At 40.1% G+C, this 22,783-nt stretch overlaps 2 protein-coding genes across 2 annotated transcripts; one reads left to right on the top strand and one right to left on the bottom strand.

The window, feature by feature from the left end:
* The first annotated feature begins 5,026 nt into the window (after nucleotides 1–5,026).
* On the top strand, nucleotides 5,027–15,863 carry stra6 (signaling receptor and transporter of retinol STRA6). The gene is made up of 17 exons (XM_085357465.1): nucleotides 5,027–5,099; nucleotides 6,244–6,310; nucleotides 7,086–7,168; nucleotides 7,831–7,964; nucleotides 8,377–8,543; nucleotides 9,359–9,484; nucleotides 10,146–10,216; nucleotides 10,723–10,802; nucleotides 11,036–11,097; nucleotides 11,368–11,530; nucleotides 11,701–11,776; nucleotides 12,164–12,297; nucleotides 13,041–13,158; nucleotides 13,441–13,542; nucleotides 13,635–13,798; nucleotides 14,394–14,531; nucleotides 15,625–15,863. Exons 1-17 carry the CDS (start codon nucleotides 5,047–5,049, stop codon nucleotides 15,861–15,863), a joined length of 1,977 nt encoding a protein of 658 aa, XP_085213591.1. The 5' UTR covers nucleotides 5,027–5,046.
* A 2,835-nt stretch (nucleotides 15,864–18,698) lies between these two features.
* Nucleotides 18,699–20,831, bottom strand: islr2 (immunoglobulin superfamily containing leucine-rich repeat 2). Its single transcript, XM_085357464.1, has one exon. It carries the CDS (start codon nucleotides 20,829–20,831, stop codon nucleotides 18,699–18,701), a length of 2,133 nt encoding a protein of 710 aa, XP_085213590.1.
* Nucleotides 20,832–22,783: the final 1,952 nt, after the last annotated feature.

The following is a 22,783-nucleotide window of genomic DNA, read 5'->3' as shown; positions in this document are numbered from 1 at the left end:
TCCAGCTCCTTGGAAGCAAAATATGAAGAAATGTAGGGTGGCTCAAGACTTTTGCACATCACTGTAATAAAGAAGAGAAAACCCCCCCAGATATTTTTAAGGAAGATTAAGTTGTATTGAGTTACTTTCAACTGAGCTATTTCAAATTGAAACTAAACTGTTTTGGAAGGCCTCAAACAACCTCCAGCGCACAGCACTTACTTCAATGGAGTAAAACATACCAGCCGAATTCAGATTGACTTCTTATTATTTACTGTTTTTGAATGAGAACAGGATGACTGCTTACTCATTACTTCAGCTACAGGTTTTTTTCAGAAGAAACCTGAAGTCAGCAAGTTAATAATTATGATACCAAGCTCATCCTCATGATGTGATTACTGTGCTTCCTCAAGAGCTTGCTCAACAGTATTAGGAGGATGTATTCACTTGTATGGAAAGGCCAGAGGAAGGTCATCTGTGACGTGTATGTAGAAGAGCAACTCTGGGCTCTTAAAGTTGCACTTGAGATTTCTACTCCAGTATCACAAAACTAGACAAGGGAAGAATAGCATTTGTTTTACCCTAAGAGACTGCAGACATGAATTTTACTGCTCCCTGGTGTGAAAAAATAGAAAGTGAGGTATGTTGTGAGTGTTATCAAAATCCCGAGGTTAGTGTAGGCATAACTCCTCTTCTCCAGGAATAACAATGAACTCTCCTCCATGAAAAGGAGTTAATAATGACCTTCACAAAGCACCTAACTTAATAAACTCACTATACACCAGCTGCTCTTAGTAGATCACTCTGTCTCCAGGGAAAGAACTAAGTTGATAATTTTGCCCAGGAGTTCATCCCCATCTATGATGCTTTTACCTGGGTGAAAAACAAACAGAGCCTTAATTAGTAGAGAAAAAACATCAATAAAAAAAATTGAATCGTACACTGTCGGCTGACTCGTCTTGAATCTGAAGGACGTCTCTTCCCAGGTTGCACAGCTTGGGCAAAAACTAAATAAATCAGGTGAAATTCACAGTCATGGGATGACACAGTGGATGGGAATGGACCTCCCGTGCATTGTGACAGATGTTTCCCCAGTCTGACACATCTATGACAGGAACAATTCCCTCTTTGACCTGATATGTCAACAGTGCAAAAATCCCCAGCAGGATGTCAACAAAGGTCAGTAAGTAGGCTAAAAGCACCAATAAGGCTAAATAATGGCAGTTAACTAATAATGTATCACTTTAAATATTGATTCCAATCTATAGGCACGCCCATGTGACAAACGTTTTAGCACCAATTGCCTGTAACTGTAGTAATGGAAATATGCATCTATACCTACACACTAAAACTTGAACTTGGCCACATTAATCATTTCTTTATATTTCACAACAGTTTTTTTCTCTCTTTGCATGGAGCAGCACTTTTATGATGCTTTCATCACAACAAGATAGAGAGTACAAAGTCCCCACTTTACACTGCAAGAGCTGTTCAGAAAAAAACTAGTTGCACTTGAGAGTTATGTTTCTGTAATTAGTGAACTTCTCCAAGGGGTGTATGAAGCCTCAGTCCCTTCTCTAAAGACAGCACCAGGTCAGCAAAAGGTAAGGTACTAATTACAGGCTCCATAGTTTCGGTGAACTTTGTGAGCTAGTCCAGAGTGGTGTTTTACTGAAGCTGCCTATAGGTCAAGGTGATGCACAAAACCAATCTTGTTTAAATGTGCCTGATTTCGTGCTCTTGGCAATATTGGAAATGGGTAGATTTTAAGCAATTGATGATTTTCCATGCTTATCTGGTGCTGCAGCACACCCACATGTGGTTCTTTAAGTAGCTAGCTATTTAAAGATAATGAAATTAAGTTGCCACTGCAGATGGTGTAAAATACACTCACGTTATTGCTCTTCTAATCACCCTAGAAGGTGCAGGTTTAACTGCACAAAACACAAGCAAGGTTAGATTAGTCCATTGCACATGCGGGACAGTGGCACAGGTGGTTGAGTTACCTGCTGTCGCTCTCAAGCTGAAAGTGCCTTTGTTTGCAAGATCAAACTCCACTTCAAAGGCATGAAATTTCTCAGTGATGTTTGCAGGAAACCGAATCTAACCCGATCCCTGCAGCTGTCTTTCACATAAAACACGACAGTCATGTTCATCTGTGGGGATCTGATTTGCAACTACATTTTGGTTTGAACTGCGAAAAATGAAAAACATAAAAGGTGTGTGGAGTGTTTGATTATAAAGAGTTATGAAAATCACCTTCTCCACATGTAGCAGGTAATTTAAGATGCAATAAAGGTGGCGTCACCACAAAAATATATATGTATATAAAATTTTGGTGCAGTGAGTGATTGTGCTAACATCTTTTCAATGTCTGCTTTCCCAGATCTAACTAGTTTGTGAATGCCTGCCTTGTCTGTCTTTATGATGTCGGTGTTTACATTGTTAAGAAGGGATTAGTTAATCAGTATTTCAATTGTGTTTATTTTAAACACTCATGCTTAACATAGTTTCTTCCAAAAGGCTTTAGAGCTGACTTCCTAAACCTGATACAAGTGAACTGTCTGCCTCAATCAAACTGCCTCTCTGTGATGTAACTGTTCAAAGCATTCTTTGTTCACTGACCCCTTTATTTGTCGGGCTAGTTTTTCTTTGGGAGCACATTTGATTTGGTGGCTTACTAAGCTTGAGAAACCATGTTTTCTTAAGGGTGTTAGGGGGGAAAATTTTGTTGAGTTTTAAGGTTGTGTGCCTTTAATCTTGGAATAATGAGACATGGAAGCAATGTTGCAGAACTGACTTAGTCTCAGCCAGCTGCAGCTGAATGCTGGAAGAGATTTCTGCAGACATGCTGCACAGAATACATACAGTAGGATCTTTTGTGTATGTGGGGCAACATAGATATACAATTTCAAGTGTTTCTGTTTTTTTGTTTTTTTTTATTCAACTTGTTGCACAAAAGGAAATTAACAGGAGTTATAACGCTGACCTCTGACCTCTGTCACACATTCCTATGCTTTTGTCATACTTAAGGTAGCCATGTAGCCAACATCTAGTTAATAAGGTTAATTAGATGGGAGCAAGGATGAGCCTAACTTCAGAGAGATTAAGCTTCTGTTGATATTCTACATTCCTTATTGAAAGTAATGACAAATAAGAGAGACTGCTGTGATTATTGTTGATTATACTGCTTCTACTGAAGTACAGCAACACCACCTGAACCTGTGTTGTTGTGGTCACCTGTCATAGTATAGCCACATTTTGATATTTTGAGTAAACCTGCTTTGTACCTGGATTTAATGTTTACAGAAGAATTGTCTTGATTAGGGAGTCATGGCAACATGCTTCCATGGGTTGAACTAGGTCATGTGAAACAGACAAAAACACAGGTATAAAACAATAAATATTATTATTTTAGGCCTTCAACCATAGACTATATTCATTCTTGATTTATTTGTTCTCATTTTTTAAAAGACCGATCAGCCACATGGTCCAAACTTGAAGGAAATGTGCAAAAGCAACCAATGCAATAACTTCTACTTATTTTTGTATCACTTGACCCATCCAAGAGTTTCAGTTTATAATGGAAAACCAAAAAGAAAAGAAGGAACTCATCACATATGAAAAGACTGAAACAGCAAATTGTCCGACATCCCTGCTCGGCAAATAACTTACAGCTATTGGATAATAAATTATTAAAAATCAGTGATGGTTTCTGTTTGCCCAACAAATCAGGTATTCAGTTCTTTAGGAATAAGGGGAAGAAGGAGAAATGAAAGTCAGTCAGAAAGAAATTAATTTTTCTCGAACCTCTATCAAATAATTTAAAAAACAATATTAATAATGTGATAATTTAACTATGTGCAGTGGTAACTGAATTTAAAGATATGTGAAAGGCAATTAGTATTTATAATCTGAACTTTACTGTCCATTGTACATCCATACAAGAAACCCTTTTTTGTATATCATTCATCTGTCAAAGACACCATTGGTATGTTAAAAAAATAAAAAAGCTCAGATGAAATTTCTTTCCTCTGGGCACATTGACAGTAACTCATTCACCATCACATATACACATTTCCTCCTTTCTCATTATGTTTTGTGATCCTTATCAGGACGACTTGCAGCATTGTTTGGACATAACGTTCAAATATTTTAAAATAACTTGATATCAGCATGGAGGCTAAAGATGCACATATCTGGTTAAGAAACTTGTCGTCACATAAATATGTACTAGGACATGCTATCTTAAATTATGTGCAGAAGACAAAGTACTGAGGTAAATCAACCCCTCCTTGATCCTTATCATGCTGAAGGTGCAGAGTTATGCGAGGTGATGTGAGGATACACCTTAGTGACTGTATTGAAACCCTTCCATTCTGCTTTTCTTGTTCCATGTTGCAATGGTGGGTTTCCTGGATTTAGTTTGGGTAACCTTTAGCAAATGCACCTGAACCATGACTGAAAGGAACAACACCTGAATTTCCATGTTATCAACGTGGAACTCTGATTGCTCCGATAGAAAAGCCTCATAGCTCCCAGCTACCCACATAGTCCCAGCTGGAGTTTTATAACTCTGCACACCTGACCACTGCAGCCACCGGCCACAGGTCCAATAACACAACTCCAAAAGTAGATGTAATCCCTGTAAGCCACAGGTGGCCTTACAGATTGGCTACCCAGATCTCCACATTTTTCCCTTCTTTCACACCCTGCCCCCCTCTCGCTCTCTTCCCCAGGCTCTTGGTGCGGTGGTAACCCTGAGCTGAAATAGGGCCTTTGGAAGGTAGAGACAACGCGCTGCAGCCAGGACCTGTCACATTACTCTCAGCTACACAGTGGGACCAGGTCACCTGAATGCAGTGAAGGAGGGTAGCTGAGTCTGAGTGCAAGTAGACCAAACACAGGGAAACAAGGACACTTGCAGCAGCAACTGAGTCCAGCGTGGGATTTGGAAGACACTTTTGCCTTGGAGACAAGGTGATCACAGCTGTGTGCCACTTTGTGGTTAAAAGAACTCCAGATCTTTTGTAAGACGTGGGACTCTTTTGATAAAGAGAAGTCGCAATGGACTATGACTACCCAGAATTGGATCCACTGCCATCCAAAATTGAACCAGAGTAAGTAAAGTCTTAACATTTAAGTTGAATTCTTTCAAGTTAATGCTATTTTACTTTAATGCTTTTAAATCTTTGCTTAAAATTAGTCTGCACTTTGTTTGATGTTTATTAGTAGTTCTTAAAACTTTCTCTGAGGGTGAACAATGTCTCTGTGAGATTCTCCTCTCATTGAGATATTAGGTGACACTTGGCACACTTCTGCAGTGCCAGCGCCAGCGTCAGTGTGTGGTCTTCTTTCAGTTCTTATTATTTATCATGTCGAGGCTGTATCCTTTTCATCTTTTGAGGTTGTAGGTTGTCCTGGAAATGCCTGTGGAACTTATTGGAAAAACGTTAGACTTTTTAAACATTTGTCTGTACGTATATTTCACACCCAAAATGTTACCAAGTTGCACTTTATATGATACCGCTTAAAGATCCATGACGTATCCCACAGTGAAGCTTTTTCCTCTTAGCTCCTTTTGTCCAAATTGCTTTTCTATGTTGTTAAAATCCATTATGTTTTCATTGGTATGGGGTAGTTAATAAAAGAAATGATGCCTCCAGATGAACAACACAAATGAAGTATGGTGGAAGAAACTGCCATGTTTAGCTAAAAAGCCATTTTGCTGTTGTAAAAAAATAATACTGTATTGAGTTGTAGCTAGTCTTGGGCCTCTAATATAGCTCCCTGTCAGTTTATGAAGCATAAACGGCTGCACCACTGAGAGCTGGCTATAATAAATTTTTTTCACATTGTTGTAAAATAGCAAGTTAGGAATTCACAGATTGTTTAGAAAGGTAGGAAATATTGAAACATCTATTCTGGAAGCTGCCATCTTTATGCTCACAGATGATAAAGTAAGTGGTTGATGTGTGAGGCCTTCTCTGAATTGTAATTACAACCCCATGACCAGGCATTCCTGCTCTTCTAGAGCACAGGAACATGAACATAGGCATTTGTTGTTTCCCTGTCACGCCGATACCAATCCGTTTAACATGCAAATCTGTGCTGCGGGATTTCAGCTGCAGAGTTTCCAACCACAAATGGCGCTGATAGGGAAAGTGTGAAAAGGTTAATGAGCTATACTGAAGGTCAGCGCAGTGACTCAAAAGCCTTCAGTTATATTTTACTCACGTGAATGTTTTGCTCCATTTGTTTTAGAGTAATCCCTCCCTGTGACCCTACTGCTGACGACAGGCTCTATCATATATGCATCACTGTGATATCTGTAAGTCCGCAGTCTTCTTGGATTAATATGACACCACATTAAACTGTCCTGTATATTACATCCTGTTGTCAGGCGTGTACTGATGTGCCACACTGAGACATCAAGGTTTGCGTTTCTGTCGTTTCTAATTGCATTCAAGTTTTAAAAATGTACAAAAATGTTGGTTTGAAGGAAGTTTTGCGAGCCCTTTGGCAATGATCCCAGGAACAAATAATCCTGTTATGTGATCATATATATTAGATCATATTAGATCCATATTAGAAAATTGTTTTTGCCTAATGTTTTGCTGCTTATTAAACGCTGCACTTACAGGAATAATAAAAAGAAAGCTATTTGTAGCCCACATTCTGACTAAACTGAGATATAATTTTTCAAATTTAGAAGTTGTTAAGCACTACATTACAAAACATTTGTATAATCACTGAACACAGATTTGCCATTTTAGGTTTAATGATAAGTACATTTGTGTTTTCATGATGAAGCTCCTTCATTAACTGATTATGGATGGTCTTTGTAGTCGGTCCAGACTTATAGTCTAGCTTTTTTTCCCCCATTTCTGCTTTCTAAATGTGTCTCAGGTCATGACAGGTCATTGAACTTCATTCAAGCAACATTCTTGGGGAGCATTAGTCAGACGCTGGTGTTTGGCCTTTTGTATCACAGACACCCCATCATTTTTCCCTTTTTTTTTTTGCCTGATGCAGAGTGAAGCATGAGCTGCATAGTGGGCTGTAGTGAGCTATGGTGGGCTAACTGAGGTCTATTCTCCTTTTAGCTTGTTGTCATGCTGATTCTGGCAGTGTTGGCAAGGCGCATGAAGGTCGGCGACAGACAGAAAGGACTCCCAGGTTTACTCAGGTGAGCCTCACTTTACTTTATCTTACAGTTTCACAGGTGAAATTGAAAATCCAGTTTTTACAGACGCGTCCTGTACCCTACTATTACTCTCACCCAGCTTTTCAGTCTACCTGTCTACTGGCTTCCATCTATTTAACAGTGACATGAAGCTTTATGTGCAGAAGCTATAGCAGAATCTATTGTAGGGATAATTTGGCATTTGGGGCGAGTTTTAAATGTAGCAGGTGCTAATTGTGTTTATTAGCTTTGGGTAAGACCTTAAATCAATTGGAAACATGGTTTAGTTTGTTTGTCACTTTATTTATTAATTAAATCTCAAGTCAAGATGACATTCAATTATCCCCCATTTCTGCTGTTCATTGGTCAGTGACTAAAACTATGGCAAAAACCTGAACTGGATTCAGGTGAGAACATTCAAGTGATCCGTTTGAAACTTTAGATTAAAACTTTAAAAATCAAAGCCTTATTTTCATGCTACATGAATTAGAAAATTCTCTTTCTCTATCTTCTCTAACTGAGCTGGCATTTTTTTAAAGTTTTCTAGTGAAAACTTAAAAATGTTCCTTTTAAGTTTCATCATTTCTCACTTGATCAGTAACTGTTTTATCCAAATGTGAGGAGGATGTCAAGTGAGCTCTAAATACCTGCTGCTTTATTCACAGTCCGGTGAACTTCCTGGACCATACGCAGCACAAGGGCTTGGCAGTGGCTGTGTTTGGAGTGCTCTTGTGCAAACTGTGGGGCCTGCTCATATCGCCAAACCCTCTCCCCTTCACAACAGACACCGCTAACAAACGTGAGGTCGTCTTGATCATTCCAGCAAACAATTTTAACATTTGCTTGTCCCATAACTTTGTGAGTTATCTTAGCAGTTAAAACCAATAGGCTGACGTGTCCCCATACACAAAAATAGTGTTAAATGTCTGCCTTATATAACTGGATTATTTTGCTCCTATGTTATTTTAAACTCTGGAGTTTGATTGTAAGCTTGGCAAGAAGCTTTGTGTCTGAAATTACATAACAAAGGACAGCAGGCAGCTGGTCCCCTGCAACGTTACACAATCCCTAAACAGTAGAGGGTTCAGCAGAGTAAGAAATGCAGCCTAAATCAACCATAGTTTCAGCAAGAGTTTTGGTCTGTGGTATGGTACAATAAGAGTTGTAGCTCCTTCAAACTTGGTCTTCTCACATTTCTGTTGTATTTGCAGAGAACTGGGTGATTCTGGGAGTCTTCTTTTACCCCGCACTATACTACCCTCTCCTGGCATGTGGCACTTTACATAATAAAGTTGGCTATGTCCTCGGTAGCCTCTTGTCTTGGACACACTTTGGTGTTCTGGTCTGGCAGATAATTGACTGCCCAAAAACACCAGTGGTAAGCACAGATCACTTTCATTGTCATAATTAGCTCCAGTTCATTTATAAGTGGTTTATTTTGTTACAATAAATCTGCTCCAGGATTGAATCACTTTCTTTGTTGTCTGTCATCTGTCTCAATATAAAGGGTCATTTCAAAAATAAAGCTGGTTTGTTCTTGTCTGGAAACACACTGACTACCAAACAAAGCTGGTCTGTAGTATCTACAAAAGATGGGATTTCAATAGATGAATATTGGGGATTTGAGATAGATCCATGGATACAAGGTTGGGATTTTTAAAAGCTTACCCAATCCCAAATCTTGTGCCACGTCCAAGTTGTTAAGGTTTTCAGACCTATGAATGCCTGTGACTCAAAACAATTAGTTCCACTGTCTGCTGGTCTTAATCAAGAGGCTTTGTCACACTTAATCACTTTAGTGTGTCTCAGTAATATGTCACATCCAGAGAACACTGTGTGTGATGGCCTTCTTTAAAAAATATATTAGTGAGGTTTTGAGCTAAATCACATAAAAACAATAGAGTAAATTACACAGAATTACATATTCAGTAAGAAAATCTATCCACGTTTAGTTCATAGCCAGCTACTTTTCAAAATACATTTCAGTTGTCAAGTTAGATACGAGATGTGTGGTCAGTGGAGGTTTCAGATGTTTGTGTGGCAGGTGAGAATTGATTTGGCCAGCGTACAGACTTTCACCACAACAAACATAAAAAGCTATTTTTGCAAAATGTATTCCCAGCGCTTAATCCCCAAACTCCCAAATCAAGTCTCTAAGTGATTTAAAATCTTTTTCTTTTTACCTCTTTGCAGATACACAAACACTACTCTCTTTTCTCCAGCCTGCCCCAGATTGCTTGCTTGGCATTCCTTAGCTTTCAGTATCCCCTTCTTCTGTTCAAGGGCTTAAAGGGCACTGAAAAGAACAATGCTACAGAGGTGAGTATTGATCTGAGAGCAGTTTTTCTGACTTCATTGAGTCATTTTTGTTGAACAGCTCTTATGTCACTAATTGTTTGGGCTTCTTGCATAACATACTCGAAACAATTGTATGTATTAATAGTCTACATTTGTGTGAACCTGACCTTTAACAAAAAACTCTTACTGAGACTCGCATTTCCTTTGAATCTGTGGACATGAGAAACCTGTATAAGCTGCCTTGTAATCTACAGGCTGATTATGCTCATAAAGTCTAGGCTGAGGGGAAATGTGAAGTCCGACACGGCACATCTGTGACCTAATCATTTTAAGTAGATTTGACGCAATTGGTTTGCGTTATGTTCTTGATCGGTTTATGAAAAGGTTACCTTGTTTTTGCAATGAGGAGACACAATGCTGTGTTTATTTGATGCTAATCTTGGCATGGTGTGACAAAACTGGATGTCGGGATCGGCTGGTGTATGAGTCACACCCCCAATGTCCAGCACCATGAACCTTATTGCAAGGAGGCTTTTTTTTTTTTCATACTTTAGCAAATACATTTACATGTAGATAGAACTTAAAGACACAGATGTCCAAAGGTGTTTAGGTACATTAAAGCCTGACTCAATAATTTATGTCTCCTCAAATTTGGTTACTTATATGATTGCTCTTCTTTTAGGATCTGAGCAGCAGCTACTATAGAGACTATGTCAAGAAAATGCTCAATAAGAAAAAGTCGACCAAAATCAGGTGAGAATTGTTGCCTCTTATCAAAAACATTGATTTGCTGTGCTGTTACATAGCCATCTCTGTGTTCCTACAGTTCGAATGTAGTGAAGTAAACAGTTTGATTCAGCATAGCAGAGAGAGGCTCAGCAAAATAACAGCAGTGGTTTTCAAGAACTGACCATTTTAGGGATTTTAGAACAAACATGTTTTTTTTGCACCGTTGTGTCCAAGTTTTAACCATCGAGCTATTGATCTGAAGTGAAGCTGAAGAATTTAGGTAGAGGTGTGATGAAGGCCTTCATTATTCCGTCCACTTTGTACAGTGTACCAGTGCCACTGGCATCAGTGGTACTGCAACAAAGAGCCCAAAGTTGTAACCTAAGTATAAACAGATTTGAAAAAGAATGTGTTTAAAGTTGCTTCATTCATTTATATATATTTTGCCTTACCCCATGAGTTCCCTGAGGTTTAAAATGCTGTTTACATTTTTAATGTAACTTTCATTTTTTTTTCACCTTTCGCTTCAGCACGTCGAGCACAGACAAGCCCAAACTCCCCCAAAGAATAGCCGATGCTGTGAAATCTTACATTTATACACCAGAGGATGGTAAATATATTTGTCTGGGACCTGCTTAATACCATGTCATGCACATATTAGGTGTTAAAACTGGTCAAACTCTTCTTGGACTAATTATTGAATTGGTCATTTATACAGAAGGTGGTCACGTGAAGCAACTGCATGAATACACAATGTGTGCAGTACAAATATGCTTAGATTTGGAAAAGCAATATGTAATCCTGTTAACTTAATATTTCTACACCTTTACTGTTTTCATGCAGCTTTCCGTTTTCCGCTGAAGCTGGCTATATCTGGTGTTGTGTCTTTCATAACCCTGTATCAGGTAACTACCACAGCTACTATTAAACGCAATAATCCCTGTATATTTCATAAATGTTAACAAAACACACAAGGAGAGACATAATTGCATGGCTTGGTGTAGAAAGAGAGAGCAGAATCTCTCAAACGGTCTTATCCTAACTCAAGAACTTCAGCCAAGCTCCGAATATTATCATGATGTGTTTCATTTTATTTCCACATCCATAAAAGTTATTGCATTAGCATTCAAGAGTAGCTTCACTGGCTATTAATGAATGTCCTTTTTCCCTCTTAGATGGGTCTTCTGCTGATCTCAGCAGTCGTGCCGTCTCTCCAGACTGCTCGTTTGGGAGTCAATGAAGACGTTGCAAACCTTTTAGCTGGTTTCAGAATCATGCTGTCTCCAGACAAACATGAAGTGGTTCGGATAGTGGTTTATTACATGTGGTGTGTAGAGGGTAAGTGACACAAGACAACAAGAGAAGCCATTTAGAAATATGAGAGATGCACACGTACATAACGCTATGCCCTTTATTTTTGATGCATTTATTTTGTACAATTTTACTGTTCAAGCTTGACATCGTTCCACATTAAAAAACCTGAATGTCATGTGCCAATGTTTCTGCAGTGTGTTATATTTCAGCAATGACCCTGTCTGGATTGGTCAACCTGGCTATGCTCATGCGATCTATGGTTCTGCATCGGTAGGTTGTCTGTGATTGCACTTTTTCCCTTTTTTGTTGTTGTTTTGCATTGAATTTCCTTTGCATTCTGGCTACTTCATTATAATGCCATGGTTATTATAACATAATAGAGTACTAATCATGCAGACAGGGAAGCATTTAGTCTGTGTTAACTGCTGCTGCAATTGAAAATGGCTATTAAGAAGAAAAATGAAATACTGTGCCATTACCAGAAATGGCATCGCATTAAAATAAATGGATTTCCGAGTCAAGTATTGAATTGAGTATTCAGTCTATCTCTTGCTAAATTGCTTCTTCAATTTACTATGTGATTTGTACAGTTGGGGCTGAACTAGTTTATGTATTCCATAGTGTCACATTGTTTTAATTGTGTTTTACCTTCCGTAGGTCAAATCTGAAAGGGCTGTACAGAGGAGATAGCTATAATGTTTACAACTGCCAGAGAAATATCAGAGCTTCCCGGCCTGCACTCGTCTGCTGGATGGGATACACCAGCTTCACAGCAGCTCACATCTGCATTGGTACAGTTACTCTGAAAGATTGTTATTATTTAGATTTTCTATATATTGTTTCTACTTTAAATAAAACAAGTTAGAGACAAAACTTTGATGAATTTTCTGTATGTAAATCCATATTCAGGGAAGAGTTCAGTATGCCCGCTCATAGTTTTCTGTTGACTGTTCTAATTAGGGGTCAGCACAGTAGATCACTGATCATCTGTTCTTCATCTGTTCATCACAGAAATGCCCTGGATGTCCTCTCTCACCACATACATTAACTGCTCCTTTGGCCTTTCCTTTTTCCTCTTCCTTTGCTGCTCATTTTCACAATCCTTCCCTCAGTATACTCAGTATCTCTCCACCACACACTTCCACATCAACTCCCCAAACCTCTTTCACTTTTCTGTGAACTCTCCAACCTTAACTGTCCCTATGATTTATGCTTTCCAAGTCCTGTTCATCCTTTTTCACTCCAAACACAAACCTCAGCAATTTTTAACAACATCTTTACATCCTGTTTTTGACATAACTGTGCTCGCTACCAATTCTTGTATATCCAGTTTCCAAATTCTGTTAGATATTTGTATTATTTCTGTTCATGCTCCTTAAATATTGCCTAAAAGCAATTCTTTCAATCGGCCAGCTCGGGCAGAGACATATCAGAGTATTCGAGCTTTCTACAGTGGGGTGACCACTGTAGATCTGTTGGATGCTGGATAGTGTCTAAGTGCTAAGACTGTAACGCTCTGATCTCTCCCCCGCAGGCATGATCATCCAGACCATAGTGTTCTTCCTCTGCCTTCTGATTGCAGTCTTCCTTGTTATCATACCTGTCCTCCACAGACATAATCTGATTCTCTTTCAGGTCCTGTGGAGCATGTGGTGAGTGATATAATTCTTGGTGTCTCTCAGCTTTCAGTTTTAGCTTATTTTAAGGTTGTGACCTTGTAAAAAATAAATAAATAAAAAAAGATACAAACACAAGTTGTCGTAAATCCAGACCTGAGAGTATCTGTGCAGTGGTGCTGCTAGGTTTGAAATTTGACACCTGGAGCGTTTTTCAATCAACAACATTCTCTGTGTATGTTGTACAATTTCCTGCCAGCTACCAATGTTTTTTGCGCTTTAATCACTGCTCCTTCTATGTGGGTTTCACCTTTTCAGGCCTTTCTGGCTCATGCTTCTCCTGGTTGTGTTGATTCAACACGTCACCGCCAGGTTTTGCTTCATCAAAAAGACAGGAGGCACACGAGATCTGGACAACAGGTGATTTACTGCATTTTCTACCTTACATTTTCCTGTACTTACATAATTTTACTGCCTGATTTTGATTTGATGCATTCTAATTTATCTCACAGGGGTAATCTGTTCCTGCTGACATACCTGATGTTTCCTGTTAACGTTTTGATCGGGGCAATACTGGGAATCTGGCGCATGATCATCACAGCCCTGTTCAACATTGTCCACATGGGACGTATGGATATCAGTCTTCTTAACCGCAATGTGGAGGCTTTTGACCCAGGTGAGCGAGATAACTGACGTGTATGCAGGTTAGAATCAGTATAGTGTCCATTTCTGTAATAGTGAACATGCTGTAATTATTAGAAGGATTGTAGCTTGGCTAAAAAACACTTTCTTCATCAATTATTGGCACTTTTTTAGCATCCATCTATTGCTTAGAGAGGGCTAATAAATATTTAATAGTTCCCATTTTTTTCTCTTTGGACTCAGAAACAGGACGTTAACATATTAATAGGTAATAGCAACACGCTTTTATGTTTGTGGAAGCATTGTGGAAGCAATTTTCTATGAGAAAAAGCACTTCTTCTGATCCCACTTAGAGGTTAGAAATTTGCATCCTGCCCACTTTATCCTCCTGCCAGCTCACTGCAGCTCATATGATATCTGTATTCTGTGCAGGGCAGGGACTCTAATTGCATGGAAATGTCTGCAGATTTGCTGTCAGAAAAAGCAGGTGGTTAAAAAAAGAGAGAGAAAAAGTGTGATTGTATGGTCATTATGTGTGATTGCCTCAAAGCCAACATGGGGCGCAGTCCTGTGTGTTTATTGCTTTTGCCCAGTCAGAATGATTCACCCCTCCCTACGTCTGCCTGCAGCCTACCGCTGCTATGCTCATTATCTGAAGATCGAGGTGAGCCAGTCTCACCCTGTGATGAAGGCCTTCTGTGGGATGCTGCTGCAGTCTGTGGGCCAGGACACCAAAGCTGGACAGAGGTCACGAGATGCTGAAGAAGGTCTGTAGCACAAAACTCAATCCACACCACAGATTGTTCTCCATGTGTGGACAAAAAAAGCACATTGTGGTGTTTTTTGGGGTTTTTTAATGGCACAGAAGAGTGACCATTGCACACAGGTAGTCTTTGTTAATAGGATCAGCTCATTGTTTCAGTTGTTTCATGACATTAAGACATTTTCTCCAGATTATTCTTAAAGCTCAAAATAATCTTAATACCTGCATTAAAAGTGCTGTAGCATCTTTAATTTCTCTGGGGTGTTTAGAATTTAATAGCAGGTCACTGTAACACATAATCAGATCATCTCACTTTGCTGCACGTACAGTGAAAATGAAGGCAGCTCTGATTTAATAATATGCTAAGAGCAAATTGAGTCTCAGAGCAGAATAGCTTGGAGTCCGGCTGCCTGTCCTAATCATATCAGTCATAAACGAATAAACTGTCGTTATGACTCTGCATCCTGTAATATAGGTGCTATATTGTATCTTTTATATTAACAACTTGCGTTAATCCAAAGTGTAAACGGGTGCTTTAGGGTGGATCGCAGATCTGCAGCAACGCCACTGACACACAAAGGAAGAGACTGATGGTCGCTCACATATCATGACAGCAGGACATGCATTACACTGACAAATTAACAAGAAAATCCGCCAGGATTCAGCGGTTGTTGTGGAATTTAGACACAGCTGAGTCCAATTAGAAACGTGCCATGGAGATGTTGCTTGTTTGCATCTAGAAAACAATGTATTATCGGGAATAATCTATTGTATTACAGTGATTACTTCTCCAGTAGCTGATTACACAGATGAGCTACGCTAATTGCCTGTTACATATTCATTCAGCCCAAGGGGCTTTGGCTTTCAGCGTGTTAATGGAAAGCCCAGTATGCTCCCACCATGCTTAGAGGATTAAAATATGATTGCTTTCTATTATTACTCTATCTGCTGTATATAGGGTGTCTTTTGGGAGGCCCACAAATCACCCTTTTCCAATTTCAGTTTAAAATAGAAAAAGGGTTATCCTTAGATGTCATTACATAGGACTTATAGATGTCATACCTTTTGGTGCAATCATGATGTCTGAACGTCCTCAGGGATCCAGCTCGTCCAGCAGGATAAGAAGCAGAATAAAGTGTCCACTGCCAAGAGAGCCCGCAGGCACTGGCAGCTCCTCTACACCCTGGTCAACAACCCCTCCCTTGTGGGCACCAGGAAGCACTTCCAGCGTCAGACCACAGACAGCTTTCTGAATGGAAGCCTGAACCGCAGCACCAGGGAGGAGAGCAAAAAGGAGGCTACGACCAAGGAGGCAGAAGCCGCTGCCAGCAACTAATCAAAAATGCGATACTGATTATGTACTGGCTGCAGAGTCTCGTCCGGTTTGGGTCTGCATTTGTACTATTTGTCTGCATTTGGTGAAATACATGCATTATAGCTCAGTGCCTAGTGTAAAGATATTCACCAAGTCTTTCCTAAACGTCTGGAGATTCGGAGTCCCTCCTGTGCTTTTCATGTTCTCCTGTCTGTGAGGACCTCAGTCTCCAGTCTGATGGGAATGCTTGTGTGGCACTGATCACCTAGTAAACACACTTAAAAAAATAATTTTCTAAACATGTATGTGCTTATTTTGGGATAGAACTCATTTGCACTAATAGCCTTTAATCATGTATTATTTTCAGCATTCAATGCAGATAATGTAAGATGATGGTCATCCAACTAAAAACATGGATGCACAAGCCAATGAATCATCTCTTTGAATGGGAGTTCATATATAGAGTGACAGAGAAGGGCAGAAAGACAGAACATCTGACTATTTATGAATATAAATAATGAACCATTGTCATACTGTGGCCAATAAATTCTCTTTTCCCCCCATCTTTAGGCTACACGCATTGTGTGACTGATATTAACCTGTGGAATAAACTGTATATTTATTCTGTTTTAATTTGTAGACTTTTAAGTCAAAAACATCTTACTGTTTCCAGTATTTCCAGTTCTTGTCAAATAAACATCTTCTTGTTTCAAATGTTTCGTGATATTTCACCATTTGTCTGCGCATTTAAACTTTTAAATGAAAATATACACATCCGATTGTTTTTTCCCTGATAACTGTGAAAATAAAACGAAAAATACAGTTTTCTCCTGTTTTTTGGGGGGGGGGGGGTTTTAATCACTGATGGGAAATTTTGTTAAGCTATTGCTCAACTAATATATGCATGAGTGCACTTGCAACGGGAAAAGGGCTTTTGAAAAGGAAACTGACCTTCAAACTAACCGGAAGCCGAACAGCTGCGGTAGCAGAAATAAGACCACCGGTCTCAGCATGTCTTCATGGGAATTTCCATAGATGTAAGTGCTCGTAAAACTCAGGATGAACCCTGTATACTATAAATGAAACCTAGACACTGTAGGCTTTAGTCCTCCTCTGTACATTGCTGTACTCTGTAGGAGTCCTTGCTGCAAGTAAAATTGTTGAAACGTAATTCTAAGACTCTGGTAACTGCTTAAGTGTTTTGATAAACATTCTCCTATTATCATTTCACATTTTTATATAAGATATTAATTTTAATCCACTTGCGTAGTGTGATAATTTTCTGCCGAAAGAAGAGACCTGAACTGAACCATAAGCGAAAAATATAGACAAAGGGAGGCTTTGTGACTGATCGGAGCTCCAAAACGCAGCAGTGTTCAGGCTTCTCTGTTTTTAATCCCCTCTTTTTTAAAGAAAAGAAAAAAAGCCATGCCATAATAATCACTTTCCAAAAAAGGAAGGAGAATATCTTACATTTTTAAAGAAAAAATGATAATTTTTCGTAATCGAAATAATCATTTGGAACATAATTATTCGAAATGATATGGGGATTCTTTGTTTGTTTGTTTGTTTGTTTGCTTTTGTTGTTGTTGTTTAATAAAATCGGAATGATAGTTAAATCCAGAAAAATCCACCAATTTGTATAGTTTCACATGTTTTATTAATTCCACTTACATAAAATTATATCAAAAAATCTTAAAAGGTCACGTTTTTTTGTTTTGTTTTACAACATAGTTCACAAAAAATCTCACTTTACATATCAAATTACAAGACAGTGAAGCCGACAGACGCTCACTGCGCCCATTTGTTAGGACTTCATTGGGAAATTGATTTAAAAAAAAAAATAAAGAAAATTCACGTGGCTTTACATCACAAGTAGACAGTCACATCTCAAAGTCCTATATAGACTACACTATTAGAAAACCGCACAAGGAGTGACATGCCATGGACACGTTCACCGTAAAAAGCGAGAGTACAGCAAGCACCCGTCGATTAAGAGGTTAAAGTCGCACATTTTTAAAGCCTTACGTTACACGTGGAACAACATGTTGTTGGTAAATAACCTGGAATTTCCCGTCAAGCACATCGTCACCTCTGAAAGCTCAGTTTCCCGTTTTTGGACGCACAGGACAGCGCGCAGGGCGCCGCTGTGCGCGCTGTCAGGTGCAACAGCGCCAAGCGCAAATATCATTTCATCAAACACATTAATCCCAATCTTTCTCTAGTTTCTTGGACAAGTTGAGTGGAGCCAGAGTGCCGACACCTGAGAAGATGTTAAATGGCCGTTATGAGATTTTAACAGCCTTGCACAGACACACGCGGCTCAGTGAGAGAATCTTGTCCCTGATGTCAGTTTATTTACAATGACTTCATAGAAAATCCTGTTTTTTGTTGTTTTTGCTTGTTTAAAACGCAGCGAAACGGTGGGTAAAATTTTGTGCACTTTTTTTCTCCTTTTTTTTTTGCTGCCTCGAATTACGCGCATTTCTCCAAGTCTCGCCTTCGCGAAATTTGCTCCCATATGCCCGTTCGCGTACGTCCCACAGATGGGGTAAACGTTGGTGCTTTCCCGTCGGTTTTGAGGTCCGATAAAAGATATAAATCTGTGCTCGGTTTGTAAACGTGAGTTACTCGTTTTAACCTTACGGAAACTACAAATGTCACATGAATTCAATCACAATCGCGGTGATTGAAGGAGTATTGAGGTAAAAAAGTTAATGATCCCTTTTTTTTAAAGACAAAAATCACACGGCATCGTTTTTTTCACGTGAAGTAATGATGTGTGTGTTACCTGCTTGAATATAGGCTACTTGAAAGCAAAATATTTTACAATATACTCGCAGACGTCAGCGGAGCTCAGCGGCTTGGCTGCTTGTAGTTGCCGTTGATTTCCTCGGAGATGTTGACGGCCTCTGCTCCCAGCGGTAACCTGTCACTGTACTCCGAGCCAACTTCAAACTCCTCCTGGTTGGTCTTGGATGATGATCCGGGGATGGACTCGGTCACCACGCTCCCCTCAGCCTCTTCCTCTCCTTCTCGTTCCTCTCCGTCAACCTCCCCCTCGCCTAACTCGCTGGTTTTCTCTGACTCCACGAAAGATGGCCTGTGATCAAAATCTTTTGTCATTTGCTTCTCCATCTGATCTGGATTCTGAGCTTTCATGATCAGCTTGTAGGTTTTTCCTTGATATTTGTATAGCAAATGACAGCAGGTGGCTCCCAGCAAGGGGACAGTGGCCAGACCCAATAGGAAAATGCTGACAACCACAATTATGAGCAGGGAGGGGATCTTCTTTCTAGTTGTGAAGACTACTTGGACTTGGCAGTCCTTCCCCCCATAGGTGAGACAAAGTGTGTAATTGGTGCCAGGCTGTAAATTATGGAAGCGGTAGGAATTAATTCCCTCCTCTATATTGGACCACTGAACCATGGAGTGTCCGTTTCCAGTATTTACACAGAGGTAGAGCATGTCCAGAGTGGTCTTGCTAGATGAGGACTGGTACAGACCCAAAGGTTCCTTATTCACTGTTTCCTGGTTTTCAGTTTGACTTAGATGAAGATTAGATTTGCTTTTGGCAAGCTGCAGTGGATTCAGCTGCACTTTGGCCTCCGTCTCTGACACTTCTAATGCAATAACACCAAAGTCAAAGGTGTACTGCTTCAGGTCTTCCAGGCTCATGTTGAAGGCATGGTTGGAGATGTATTCACTGCTTTCTCTAACACCGCACTTGCCTGTGAATGTGTGTGTCTTAGGAACAACACCGGTCTGCTCTGTTTCATCGTGTTTGTCTTTTGACGTTTCGGGACTTTCCTTTGTCTTCTCATCAAGCTTTGTCCAGTTGACCACATTATTTTTGGAGGGCTTGTTGGGGTCTGCAGGCTTTTTACCAGACGGACGGCTCTTGTCCACTGTTGAATCGATGACTGTGTTGCTGGCTTCCTTTTGGGTGCCTGCCAGAGCCACTTTAACGCTGCTCTCTGCTTTACCCAACTCGTTCACCGCAAAGCAGCTGTAATTCCCATCTTCCTTTTTACTCACACGGGGGATGATGAGAGTTCCATTTCTAAAAACAAGAAATCGATTGCTGGTTGTTTTATCATTAATTGGCACATCGTTTATTTCTCCAGTGGAGGGCAAGGGGAAAAGATAATTTTGATTTCCTGCAGTCACCTCCCAGGTGATCTGTGGCTTGGGGCTCCCTTTTGTCTCACAATTTAAGATCACCATAATACCTTCATACAGATCTGTGTTTTCTATGTTTGGCTGATATGTTATAGTGACAGCAGGGGGCTCACAGTCCAGTTTAGGAATGCTTGAAATCGTCGTACCCTTCAGATGTTCAGGGGCTTCGCACACAATTGAATTTGGCTCGGGGACAGAAATTTTAGTTGTCGTGATCCAGTCCCTCAGCCACTGCAGACGGCAGGAGCAACTGAAGGGATTGCTAAAGATCTGCAGGTGAGACATAGCAGTGAGGGCGCTGAAAGTCCCCTCGACAATGGTGGTAAACCTGTTGTTGTTAATTCGAAGCGACCTCAGGTCTTTGAGCGTGGAAAAGGCATCCTTTGGGAGGTTCACCATTTCATTGTTGTTCATTTTGAGAAGCTGCAGGGCTGTGAGACCGCGCAGATCTTCCCATGGAAAGTTCACAATTTTGTTGTGGCTGATGTCAAAGTTGCGTAGCTGAACCAAAGGGGCCAAGGTGCCTCTCTCTATGGTGACTATTTCATTGTGGGCGAGCCACAGAGAGGTGGCCTGAGTGATATTAACAAAGCTTTTGCTTTTCAGGATTTGGATTTTATTGGCAGAAAGGCTCACGGTGGTAACATTGGAAGGGAGACCAACAGGGACCTCCAGCAGGTCTTTGTAAGCACAGTCAGCAAACTGATGGGAAAATTTATCCTGGCAGCTGCACTGCTCTGGACACGTCTGCACAATGCCAGTCATAACAGTCCACAAGGCAAGGAGCTGTAAGAACCTTCTTGCCATTTTCTGCACCTGCAAGCATCAATTAGCAGACATTAGCTACGATCAGACATTTATAAGAGCATTATCCATTAGAGCAATCACACCGACGGAAATGTACTGCGGATGCTTTTTTATCTCATATAGATTAAATGTGTTTCTCTGAATGCCTTAAAAACAGTTTCCTTTTATTTTCTTCGCTACACAGAACAACAATGTTTGACGAACAAGCGCACATATGCACATAAGTTGTGGGTCATATTTGATTTCAGATGCCCTCCTCTGAGCGCGTCTGCACAGGCAGGTCCGGGTAAACTGGCGCTGTCCGTGGTGATGAAACGGGCTCTCGTTAATGGGTTTTCTTTTAGTTATTCGAGAAGGTTTCACTCCCAAAAGCACTTAATGCTCAAATCAGATTTTTCCCGATCAATTTGCGGATTATTAAAGCATTCGTGCACAAACGCCTTTGTGACACAGACACAGAATTAATCCGCGGGTTGATTTCTAGACATTTTTGTATTTGTTTTAAAGTTTTGATCCGGATGCTGCTCCGTCTCTCTCTAATTTCATGCAGTAACTCCCGCATTAGCTTATTTTTCCGTCATCTTACCTGTCCAATGTTAACTTCAATTCCCGTGTCTTATAAATCACCCTCGGAGTTTACAGTCCACTTGAAACAAGTTTAATGTTTGAGAAAAGTCGAGTCCTCGGAGGTTTCGGATCCTTTCACATGCTTTGTGCAGACCTGAGCGCAGATGAAGGACGGTGGAGGGATCATTTTTCTCCCGGTGAGTCGCTGTTGCGGTCCGACGGCGCTTTTTTCTTCCTCTCCGGAGAGTGTGGGAGCCTCTGCGCGTCCCCGCCGCTGCGGCGCGAGAAAATGAACGTGAACGCGCAGCCTCTCCCAGCCCCTCTCCGTGTCTATTAAAGATACAGAAGCTGCTCTTGGAGGGGTCCTCCGCCCTCCAAGAAAATCCATAATTTAGGATCCGATGTTTAATTTATTACTCCGACCTAAGCCCATCTTTGACCTCATTCGCTTCACCTTCAACCCTTTGTCTTTAACTAAAGGACACAGGTAAACACAAAAGTAACAGTTTGCACACGAAGTGAAACATTTAAAGTGTTCTTGTGATTAGGAAAAAACTGCAAAGGCACTTATATTATCTAGTATTATCTTTAATAACAATGACAAATAAGGCTGGAGAGAAGGTGAATTCTGAGGAGTCCAGTGTATGGACAGGCTCTGCATAGAGCCACAGGATACCCGGATCATTTGATGGTGTTAGACTGCAGCTGCACCGCATCGTGAAACCTGCTTTAACTTTTTGTTTTTAATAAATATATCTGATTTAACGCAACAAATTTCGGGTAAATCTCAAATGAATTACTTTTAATTTTCGTAAACAAAAAAGCCAAATTCGTGCACATTTTATTTTGTTTGGCAGCTAGTCTCGTGTCTTATTTAAAAGGCTTCTGTGCACCAGTGACTTTCAGCCTATCGCTGTGTAAATAAACATTACATTATATAATCATTATAAGCGTTTGAGTCTTGCAAATTGGTGGTTGCGTTTAAGGAGAAGGGTTTCCTGCTCAGATGCCGCCATCTTCTGGTGGACTTCAGAGGTGTCAGACGTAAATAAAGCAATGCCCCTTTTTATTTTCAGGTTTCAAAGGTTTCAAAGTAATCCAGGCCTTAAACCTCAGGTTTGTTCTCGCTAGTAATAGCAAATCCATAAAAATAAAGCTTTTATGATAAAACTGAATAAAATATCGCTTCCTTGTCCTTAAAGTTACAGTTTAGTAGTGAATTTTACATAAAATAAATTATACATATAGAAAGTGTCTTTGAATAACAGAGATGCAGAAACGTGTGCATAAGCACAGAGCCATGGCTCAGTGTCAGAGTGTCTAATGAGTCTCACAGGCCTGAATGTGCGCTTGAAACCGTTAATAATTCTTAATAAACAGCCACC

Source organism: Diplotaxodon limnothrissa, linkage group LG7 (genome assembly GCF_057381915.1).
Source record: "Diplotaxodon limnothrissa isolate DT_005_m linkage group LG7, D_limnothrissa_male_GT1.1, whole genome shotgun sequence".
Taxonomy (NCBI): domain Eukaryota; kingdom Metazoa; phylum Chordata; class Actinopteri; order Cichliformes; family Cichlidae; genus Diplotaxodon; species Diplotaxodon limnothrissa.
This window is presented reverse-complemented; position numbering and strand designations above follow the sequence as displayed.